The 12,080-nt window shown below is 33.8% G+C and overlaps 2 protein-coding genes across 4 annotated transcripts in view; one reads left to right on the top strand and one right to left on the bottom strand.

The window, feature by feature from the left end:
* The window catches only part of LOC148942547 (trypsin-1-like), a 413,175-nt gene that overhangs the window by 263,974 nt on the left and 137,121 nt on the right, over window positions 1-12,080 (bottom strand). The gene's annotated exons all lie outside the window — the stretch shown is intronic.
* LOC148942548 (uncharacterized) overlaps window positions 1-12,080 on the top strand; it is a 157,857-nt gene that overhangs the window by 73,029 nt on the left and 72,748 nt on the right. For all 3 annotated transcript variants that reach the window (XM_089102520.1, XM_089102518.1, XM_089102519.1), the window contains exons 5-6: window positions 3,790-3,963; window positions 9,306-9,458. In XM_089102520.1, coding sequence (XP_088958646.1) covers window positions 3,790-3,963; window positions 9,306-9,458 — 327 coding nt within the window. The remainder of the gene's footprint in view (window positions 1-3,789; window positions 3,964-9,305; window positions 9,459-12,080) is intronic.

Genomic DNA, 12,080 nt, shown 5'->3' with positions numbered 1-12,080 from the left:
AAATACGGGAAGGTCGAGTTGCCTACAAGAGGAGACACCTCGTACCAAACAATTTAAGAACACTTGTGTAAAGACATTGCACCTTCCTTTGAAGGGTCTCCGACGGAGCTTGTCCCTCCCGTCTATTGACTGCTTTCAACCCGCCTATTGACTCCTTTCAAAGGATGTTCAGCAAGCAGAATTCTAGGGAAAAAACGAACTTAATATTACGAACAAATAAAAGTTCAAATGGGGATAAGTCCATTTATTTAGACAGTGAAAACAGGTACAAAAGACTAGATATTTCGATCACATGTACGGCGGTCGTCATCAGTAGAAATACTAAAGTGTTAAATTAAAAACTAACATATTTACACAAAATAACAAACTTTCGGGTCATTCACAGGATTTTTCTGAGATTCACTAGATTCAAAATCTTGAGATGTAAATATTCTTCTTAAAGTAAATAATTATCTTTCACTGTCTAAATAAATGGACTTAAACCCATTTGAACGTTTATTTGTTCGCCATAGAAAGGCAGTGTGGCCTGGAAAAAGCATATCTAATATACGCAAAGAATGAATTTAATATTGACTAGTCATATCTTGGCATATCTTGGGCTGCCATCCCTAATGATTTATCACTATTTCTAGTGATTTTTTATATTGCCTAAACAAAATAATCACTATATCAGCGCAGAAATCAATAGATTGTTGAAGGAAATCGCTAAATCAACCAGCAAATTCCTAAATTCTAGTGATTGTTTTCCCCACCGGTTGGCAACTCTGGGCATATTAATTAAGCGTCTATGGTTTTTAGTGACGTGATACTATGAAAGGTGTCATAATTATCCGGTTAGATTAGGCCATGATTAAATTAATCAGCATGATTAATTTAATCATGGTCATGATTCATGTCATAGATTAGGCCATGGATTAGGAATAGATTAGGAATCATGGTCATGCCATAGATTAGGAATCATGGTCATAGATTAGGCCATCATTAAATTAATCAGCATGGCCTAATCTTGAAAAAACAAGATTAGGCCATGCTGATTACTAATCAACAGTATTATTATTTTAAGTGTGACTTATTAAAATGGTGAAATATAATTTCTATCTTGTAATTTCTTATCATTTAAGTTTTGATACAAAGAAAAAGATTAGTTTTGATAGTTGTATTTAAATTTACGATTAAAGATAGTATGCCAAAAAATAATATCTAGTCTACCAATATTTGTTTTTAATGAAACCAGTACTTCAAGTTCTATATTAATCAAGAAATTTTTTTTCACAAAACTATCAAATTAATGACCACAGTGAGGATAACTCGTGTGTGAGTTATACACTCAACAAAAAATAAATAATAATATCTTCAGATACCAGAATAAAAAGATAGCTCTTTAACTCACCGTTTGGTAACAAAAAACAAACATCCAATAAATTCAAAATAACCAAATAAAAAGTAAATGAAATGGAAATAAAATGAGGAGCCTCAACCCTAGAATTTAGAATAAATTAATGGTTACTAATTAAGTCATTCTTTAATCTAATAAAAGCTACGAATTAGGCTAAGGGTATGCAACACCATTGAAACGTTTTTGATAATAGTAGTTATGCATAATAAGTATAAATAAAGTTTAAATTGTAAAAATCTTAGTTATATTCTATTTCTGTAATTTAATGTGCCATACGTTTAAATATTTTCTAATGCCGAATCTCCTTTAGAAGAATTAAGAATCTGTCATTGTTTAGCTCTGCCGATTTTGACCCTGTATGTATTTATTGTGTGTACTCAGGCTAACTTGTTGGGGGTGGGGTACCTCTTGCCCACTTGTAATCCTATTAATTTATCGCTAGGATTTTTCTTTCTCCGTGTTCCTTCATGTGTTGATTTTTGGCAGAAAGTTATAAATCATTGGATAGTTTTGACAATAAAAATTTAAGGGTGTTAATTGATCCGAAGTGTATAGCGATGTGCAAGGCTCTTAATTGATTTGAATTGCTTAAATCTCCTGCAGACTGGCCAGCGTGAAGAGGGCCGATACTCACGGCCTCCATTATTTACTTATTGCAGTTTTCTGCTTGGGGAGGGAGGGAATTTCCGTTAGGAAGGAAGTTTCTGGTGTGAGCTTTCCATAGGAAATTTTACACTGGGGGTATTTGCCAAAATTCCTATACAAATTTTTTTTTATTTGTTTTACTTTGTCTTTGCCGACTAACTTTAACCTGTGGAGATGTTCCGGGAAAAATTTTCGCCGGGATTGGAATTGTCGGGAGGATTTTTCTATGGGAGGAGGGATTTTCCGCGGGAGCAACTTTTCACTGGGGGGGGGTGGGGGGATTTCTGGGGAAAATTTCCTATTGAGAGAGATTTCCGACATGATTTAAGAAACGATCAGATATTAAAGTCTTTTCAAATGAAATTATGCTAAGGAGAGTTTTGTTGGCGGAATTGTCCGCGAGATATTTTTCAGGAGGATTTTCAGCTAGGATGGAATCGTCCGGGGGGTATTTTCCAGGTAGGTTGCTGGGGGTATTTTACGTGAGAGGAGCTTGACTTTGAGGAATTTTCTTTTGGGGGAGGTTAAATTTCCCGGCATTGTTTAAAAAGATCAGAAATAAAATAATAGAAGTCAAATTATATATATATATATATATATATATATATATATATATATATATATATATATATATATATATATATATATATATATATATATATATATATATATATATATATATATATATATATATATACATATATATATATATATATATGTCTGCAAATTGGTGAATGTCGACATTCACCGGTGAATGTCCGAAATACCTTTTTTTTCATTGGGTTTAATCAGCGTTGCCAGTCACATTTTTCAGTTTAATGCAAGGTTGGATGATGACAGGTTAGGTTAGAATTAAGTTTGGTTAGGTTAGGTTTTTAACCCATTTCTGATATTTATAACCAAGTTTAACCTAACTTTAACTTTTACCATCATAGCTTGCATAAGACTAAAAAAGCTGGATCGCGAAGCTAATTGAATCCATTCAGAGAAATAGGAATTTCGGACATTCGCCGGTGAATGTCGATATTAACCAGATTTCGGACATTGATGGTAACATACATATACATAACATATAACAATGGTAGTAGCTCAGAACAACAAGAGTAATACATAGCAATAAGAATAGCAAAAACGACAAACATAATCAGACACATAATACGATAATACAACAAAATAACACAAAATATTCGAACTTATAATAATAATGATAATAGTAATAACACGAATAATATTAAAAAACCACCAGCTCACTAACCTTAAGCTACTCACAATTTACCAAAAAAAAAATTATATGTGTCATGCCTACTCCGTCAAATTTACCCAACATTTAAGGTCATCAAGATCTCTACTTTTTGAAAACTTTCGTAGCCAATCAACCCGTCCAAAATACGCTGAAAATAGCACTTTTTCAGATTAACTAAATCCTTACATGTATCTATATAGTGGATAAGACTTTCCTCCTCTCCACACGTAGGGCACTGATAGGATCACTTTTAACAATAATTTCCAATGCATCTCTTCTCACCAATACCCAAAAAATTGTTACGAATCGAAATTACTCATCTTACATCCTCCTTACTCATTTGATATACCTGAGTTACGTGTAAGAGATAATTTCATTACATTGCACATGACTGACTTGAGATACGTGCTTTATCCCTAAAAGGACAAGGTATGGTGCCAGTAAATTTCGTCAATACCAAACAGTATATTTTTTCAGTGTATGTTCAATCTTTTCTTTTTTCCAGACTGCCATGTTCATTTGTAACCCACGCGCTGCTTGGATCTTTCCTCGCTCAGTCGGAGCTGGGCGATTATGATCCTGAAGTACACAAGCCAGGTTACCTGAGAGAGCTCCGTTTTGCACCGAATCAAACCCCTGAACTGGAAGAGAAAGTGGCGGAGTTGCATAAAACTTATAGGTAACATTATTATTACTATTTTTTAACAAAAGGTGAAAAACAACAAATTTGTGATCTGGCTCTGGAAAGAATAATGAATATAAGAACTACCCGAATCGACTACTCTAATTTACGTTTCAGTTTCAAAAAGGTCCATGCTAAAGCAGTGGCTCTCAAGCTGTTCTAAGATATTGGGCATGGTGGCCTCTTTGCAATATTTTAGATGACTCGGGAACCCTTTTGTATCAATCCACAGTTAGCTCATAGGCTGCCGACACAAAGTATTTCTGACAAACAAATATTTATTCAAAAGTTGACAACCCAATTTGTTTATTCAAAAAAATGACAAACAATTTGTGTCAAAGAGAAATGTTTTTTCGAAAAAAACTGTTATTTGAGAAAATGGCACAAAGAGAACATCAAAAGCACGTTCAACGAGATGGGCGCTTTTGCAAGTAATGTGCAGTTTCAGACCCAGTAGTTGCTGCAGTTGGTATCAGCACTTTTAGAGTCAGTTTTATAACATCTAGATAGGCTATTGCAATCCAAAAATCACTACACGACACTTCACGGAAGATTTTGCACCTATATCCCTAATCAAAGCAATAAGCTATTTTTTTTTATCAAATTGACGTTTGTAGCCAGATAGCTAATTTAGAGTACGCAAGGGCTTTTAACAAATCGAAGAGTTTTTTTTTCCAAATCTTGTAGGCCAGGAAAATAATGACAAATTTCTACCCGAAGTATTGATACACTGCCTTTTATAGTCTCAAGTTGATGGCCTTTCATCAATTCATGGATATTGTCTTCGACGACGTTAAGCTTATTTTCATTTACTTATGTATTTAACTCTGGGTAACATTTTTCTTCTCGAATTTAGAGTGTCATAATTCGATCCTCGTTTTGAAAGGAGTTAATTTCGCCCATGGGCGCCCATAAGCTTAATTCCAGGGGGGGGGGACAAACCTCGTCTAATTGGCACTTTTAATGATATATAATAGAAATCTTAGAACAAAAATATAAAAATAAGGCAGCATCATTCTGCCAGGGGGAGGCGGGTGCCCCCCCTTGCCCCCCCTTATGGGTGCCCATGATTTTTCCTGACGATATTACTATCTCTTTTGTCACAGGAGTATTTCTCATGGCGTTGGTCTCTTTTATGATGATTTGTTTTATTATGGTGATTTATAGAAATGATGATCTTTATAGAGATTGATTAACACTCATTAATGATCTCTTTTAAATCGTGATCTTTTTTCCTTGCAGTGTCAAATTGATGAATGAGTTGAGTATTGAAGAGTGATGGAGACTGGATTTGTTATTACTATTTTTCTTTTATATTTTTATTTATCTATTATTATTTTTTATTCCGTTATTTATTATTTATCGATTTTTTTCATATATATGGGTTATAGTTTATTTATTTTTGGCTTATTTATAATATTTTTAATTAAATAGTTGAGGTTTAAGTAGATAGTCGAGTTAATAGGTAAGCAGTTACGTGGACTTTCGCGCGAACGCAAGCCTTCATAGGGTTTCTCCAGCGCGAAAGTGTTGTTTAATTTATTTATTTGTTGTGAATGTGGATTAATAAACTTATGAACTTATGATGTAATTCATGAGTTCAAATAAATGGATAGTAAGTGTATTAAAGCCAAACAATACGGCCATGAACACAAAAAGAGCACAAATATACTAAACTTACATCGGCGATCATCATAAAAAGTACAAATATAATGAACTTGTATGAGCCCACATCAACAAACACTTAAATGAAACATACACTTAAAAACAAATTGCTTTAACAACATACACTTATTTTATTTTTTTTTTAATTTGAACTCAACACTTTAGTAACAAAAGAGAAATGCAATGCAATTCGACATTCAATACTCTTTGCAAATGTCGAATGTCGAATTGAATGTCGATTTGAATGTCGACATTCAAATGTCGACATTCTTTGCAAATATATTAATCACTACCGCTTTTCTGCAAAAGAACGATAAATAAGAATTATGTTTGAAGTGACGTCACATTGGCTCGTAATTCCACCCACTTAAGAATTAACTTGGAATTAGACCCCTCATTTTAAATTTCTTTATTATATTTTCTTAAACCTGATATAAATTGAAAATAAGTTAAGCTTTACACGTTTTATTTAACAAAATTTTCAGATGCCTTGCTATTACACAAATAAGCTGAGTCGACGTACTATTTAAGACACCAGGAAGTATCAGCTCATTTTTTCCAAATATCCCTTCCCTTATCTTTAAGAGCCCCTTGGACTGTCTCAAGCAATGCACCAAATAATCTGTTTCAACTCTGAAAAGCGGGCAAGTATATCTGTCTTCATTGGAACATCTTTCTTAGAATATCTTTTAAATCTTGGGTTAATTGCCAGGCAGTTAGCCCTGAGTTGCATCCACAACGCCAAATATCTAGCTGGTAAATTCAGCTTAAGGTATAACTCCCGCCCATAAACCACCTTAACATCCTTATGCCACATCCATAAACCACTATAACACCTAATATATCCATAAAAATGACAGAAAAAAAAACAGATACCTGTAAATTTTGCATGCATGTCTAGTTCAACTTACTTAAATTAAAATAAAAAATGCATGCTGATCAATGGTCCGCGTAGCGCAGGTACCAATCTCCTGATTCTCCGCATTTGGCCGGGAGTGCAGTGCTTGGTTCGGGACAAATCGTCTGACACTTCTGGCGTACCCCCCCCCCCTAAATTTTTCCTGGCACCCATTTGGAGATGGGTTGAGTCTCGCTGAGCTTAAAAAGTCACACCGTTGACCACCGTTCCATACCAAATAATCAACGAAACCAGGACTTGAACCCCTAGTCCTCGTGGCTGCAGGATGAGTGGCTAGCGTGCTAACCACTTGGCTGGTTCAACTTGACTTGACTTACTTGACTTAAGGCTCCTGCCGAGGGTTCGGCGTAGAGAACGATGAAGCCAGGGACCTCCAGGTTGACCTATCACTTGCCAGGCTCGCAGATTCTTCCACTGGGATGTGGGCTTTGGCGAGGAATTCATCGGCTTTGTCTTTCCACCTAGTGGGGGGGGGGGTCGGCTGGTTCAACGTCTTTCTAAAAATCATTGCATTTCTTCACATAGTGGGAAACTCTTCAAAACTTACTTTTGTGAAGCTACCTAACTTGTGAGTGTAACAAGAGCTTTTCAAAATCGGAATCGCTTTCTTTGTGTAATTCAGAAAATAAACAAACGCTGGGTGCATTCACGTCAAAGAGGTTTACAGCCGTAATCACTTCACCGGCAACGCTGTACAACCCATGTGGCATTGTTTTCATTACTAAGAGTTGGTACTGAATGATAAATTTGTACTAGTACTATCTTTGGATTTTTGTTTAAACAAAGCCTAAAAACTTGAAATCCAACAAAGCATTGCTGAAGCGCTGTCAGTTCCCACGCTAGTAGCATGTTCCCATTGATATCATTTACTTCAAAAACATGTCTGCTTTGTTAAATATTTAAACTACACCTGATTTTGGTGCTGATAATCAAAGTAAAACTCGGTTTCTATCTCGTTAAAAGTATTACTATCGTGGACATGGGTACGATGTACCAACTGTATGCTGTTTCGTCTTGAAAAACAGATGTCATAATTCAATTATGTTGTTTATTAAAATATTATTATCAGTTGATGATTAATGGCTAAACACGGAATTCACAGCGACATCCATGTAAAATCGTATTCCGAGCCCTGTTTTACACGTTGCAAATAAGAAAAGAGATCATGACACGGGATAAATGTCAGTGAATCACCTTAGGAATAAAAAGATAGATTTAAATAATAGTTTAATCTGACTTGTTGCTTGTCATATGCGTATTGCAAATACACACAAAGATCGGCTAAGCTGGAGATGTCTGTAGTTTCACCAAGCTGGATCGCAAACAAAGATGAAAATTAAACTCTGATTCTCAGAGATCACTTAGGATATAATTCTATCTGACATCACTGCTATCAGATAAATAAACCTTGCCGTCTGTCAGATGAATAAACAGCATAAACGATGTATGTTTATGTTTAGTCAGGATTTAGTCTGACCTCGAAGGAATATTTGTTCTTTACTGGGTTGCAGCTATTGCCGCAGCCATGAATGAATGACCTCTGAGATGTATGGCGAGACCAATTAATATTTAAGAGCCAATATTCTTACCGTCTGTCAGATGAATAAACAGCATAAACGATGTATGTTTATGTTTAGTCAGGACTTTATCTGACCTCGAAGAAACATTTGTTCTTTACTGGGTTGCAGCTATTGCTGCAGCCATGAATGAATGACCTCTGAGATGTATGGCGAAACCAATTAATATTTAAGAGCCAATATTCTTACCGTCTGTCAGATGAATAAACAGTATAAACGATGTATGTTTATGTTTAGTCAGGACTTTATCTGACCTCGAAGAAACATTTGTTCTTTACTGGGTTGCAGCTATTGCTGCAGCCATGAATGAATGACCTCTGAGATGTATGGCGAAACCAATTAATATTTAAGAGCCAATATTCTTACCGTCTGTCATATGAATAAATAGCATAAACGATGTATGTTTATGTTTAGTCAGGACTTTATCTGACCTCGAAGAAACATTTGTTCTTTACTGGGTTGTAACTGTTGCTACAGCACTGAATGCCTGACCTCTGAGATATATGGCGAAACCAATTGATATTTAAGAGCCAATGTTCTTAACGTCTGTCAGATGAATAAACATCTTAAACAAATTATGTTTCTGTTTGGTCAGGACTTTGTCTAACCTCTAAGAAGTATAGGCTAACCGATCAATATTTAATATCCAATATGCTTACAGTCTGACAGAGTGATTAACAAAATAAATAATACATATTTCTGTTTCGTCAGGACTTCGTCTGATATCTAAGAAATATAATAAAACCAATTGATATTTACAGCCTTTTTTTTTAAGGGATAATTATGGAGTATTCCGGAATTGTTGGATTTATCTATAGCATGAGGATTTCAAACAGTATAAACAATGTATGTTTATGTTTAGTCAGGACGTTACCTGACCTCTGAGAAACATTTGTTTTTTACCAGGTGTATATAGAACGTTCAGAACTTTAATTATGTTTAAGAAAATTTATACAAAAAAATCGTAAAGCGGAAATATATCATAATAATAATCGTAATAATCGTAAGTGGACGTAATAATCGTAAGTGGACGGAAATAATCGTAAGTGGACGTAAAGTGTCAACACTTTTTTATTGACCTGACACAGGAAAAGGCAAAACATTGCCCATTTAGAGAACGCCAAGAAATCTGACGATGTTTCTTTTGAAAATTTATATAATTATGAATACTCTTTTAGAGGCCAGACCCCAGAAGAAGCGGAATTATATTATTTAGAGAACGCCAAGAAGTTGGCCATGTATGGGGTGGATTTACACCAGGCCAAAGATAGCGAAGGAGTTGATCTGTTGCTGGGAGTTTGTGCTTCTGGTATTCTCATATATAAAGACAGGTATTTTTTTTAAAGATTTATGCTGACCTAGAAAGTACCATAACTAAAACCCAGAGACCAAAAATAATGAAAATAGCAAAAAGAAGTAAAGAGAATAAAATTATTTATTTTTACTTGTAGCTGATATTATATATATTAGTTTAATTATTCGTCTGTACTCTCTTTGTGTGTTATTTATCCAGATTTTTACTTTTTAATTTTTTTTTAAATTCTTTGTCTTTTCTACGCCGAGGACGCCTTATTGTGATGGAGGTTAATTGTTCATTTGTTGGTTCTTCTTCTTTTTTCTCCCTACTGGCCGTAGACCCATCGATTTTAATATTTACTTCTTTGATTTTGTCATGGTAGGCCAGTTTTGCCTTAAAAATTGTATGAAAAAAAAAATTAATAAATTTGCTATTTCAGTCGCCACATAAAAAAGTATGGGTAGCTTATAAGAGTGGGAACTGCTGCTAGTGTCCACAAAAAAACATCCACGCCATCTAAAATTTGACGACATTTGGCATTTGTTCAAGCTTTGTAACACTTTGTAATAACTTTAAAGAAAAACAAATTATCAACGTGTTGAACAAATAAAAGTTCAAATGGGGATAAATCCTTTCATTAGACAGTGAAAACAGATACAAAAAAATCTGGATATTTCGATTGCAGTGATCGTCTTCAGCAGATAAACTTAAGTATTACAATTAAAACTGATGATGTATATACAAAACAAAATAATTACTTTCAGGTCATAAATTGTTTCCGTTTCATTGACTAGATTTGTCTGGAAGAGTTCATTAACAGAGTTCATTCAAAGTCTTGACTTGTAAACTTTTCTCATTAATATTGCCTAAATGTAAGTTGAACTTCTATTGGAGTTGGCACAATCTTCTTCTTCCAATTGCAAGAGAAATGTTAATCAATTTATAGTTATGTACTTGATTGGTTGCATCAACCAATTACTGGGTTTACCCCCCCCCCCGCAGTAAAATAAAATCTTGTCTGACTCGTAAAAATGTAATATAACATATTATATTACATTATAACAATATAACATACAATATAACATATTTTTGATACGTTTTTTTAAAGTTTTTTTTTGTAAAAACAAAACCGAGAAATTAGCCCTTCCCCCAACACAGATTCGTCCTTCATAGCCAAATTGAAAAAAAAAATTGAAATGTGTAAACCTAAAAAGAAATTTAGGCACAATGTTACCGCTAAGTTTTTTTGGCACACTTAATAAATGAATCTGTCGACTATTTTGTTTATGTTAGAAAGTTTCTTTTTTTAAAATTGAGGATAAACCAATATCCAAAAACCATAAACCACACATACATTAAACACTAGAATACAGTCAAACACACACTGATGATAGAAAACACAACGAGAAGCGGAAGAAGAAAAAAGAGAAACAGAAACCGAAAAAAAAGAAACAGAAACGGAAGAAAAAAAAAGAAACCTCAGCCTTAGATCATGAAGAAATGCATAATTACTAAAAGTATCGATTAAGGACAAGGGGTGTGAAGGTTAAGTCGTAAACATTATATCAAAGGCAGCGTTGTCATAATAAACAGTCATGTGCTTCTTATATGTTTTGAAAATATTTTATTGCAGTCTCAGACAATCATCTGCGCATTTGAGCTCACATAAGACTCCGTCTCGTATCTCTGTTCTTAATGCAGAATTTTGGAGGTTATTAAGATATCTCGTTGCTAAACTGAAATTACACGAGAGACAATTTGGTGTAACAGATGATTGTTTGTCATTTTTTAATGCTTATTCAGGCTAATTACAGTGATTGCGGTATTTTATAGGTTATTAAGATATCTCATAGCCAAACTGAAACTATCTGGTGTAACAGAGACAATCTTTTACCATTTCTGCGTGCTTATTCAGACTATTTAAAGTCATTGAAGTATTTTGAAAGCTATTAACGTAGATCATTTTGAAAATGAAATTACACGAGAGATAATTCCCCTTATGAGACCACTGATTGACTGTCCCTTTCATTTATCGTCATATTATCATGCTTATCGAACTTCATCATCAACACATTTTTCTCTCATCTCAGACATGTGTAATACGCAAAGAACAGCTTTTTGTATAAAATACGTTGGAGTAAAATTATAGAACAGCATTTTGCTGGAATTAAAGGATTTTGTTTCAATTCCGTCGTTTCGATACAATTATAAGAAACATCTTCTCTCTACTAGTATTTTTTTTCCAGTTTGTTTGTTTGTCAATTTGTTGTTGGTCAATAATTAGTGATAGTATTTGCATGAATATTCGAGTTTTTTTTTTTCAAAGTTTGTTTGTTTGTCAATTTGTTGTTTGTCAATAATTAGTTATAGTATTTGCATGAGTATTCGAGTTTGTTTTTTTTCAAAGTTTGTTTGTTTGTCAATTTGTTTGTCAATAAGTAGTGATAGTATTTTTACGAATATTCGAGTTTGTTTTTTTCAAATTTTGTTTGTTTGTCAATTTGTTGTTTTTCAATTATTAGTGATATTATTTGTATGAATATTCGAGTTTGTTTTTTTCAAAGTTTGTTTGTTTTTCAATTTGTTGTTTGTCAATTATTAGTGATAGCATTTGTATGAATATTCGAGTTTGTTTTTTTCAAAGTTTGTTTGTTTG

The sequence above is a fragment of the Artemia sp. Qi Xiang Cuo genome, chromosome 16, assembly GCF_049724085.1.
Source record: "Artemia sp. Qi Xiang Cuo chromosome 16, ASM4972408v1, whole genome shotgun sequence".
Taxonomy (NCBI): Eukaryota; Metazoa; Arthropoda; class Branchiopoda; order Anostraca; family Artemiidae; genus Artemia; species Artemia sp. Qi Xiang Cuo.
Note: the sequence above shows the minus strand (reverse complement) of the source record. Positions and strands in the feature narration are given on the sequence as shown.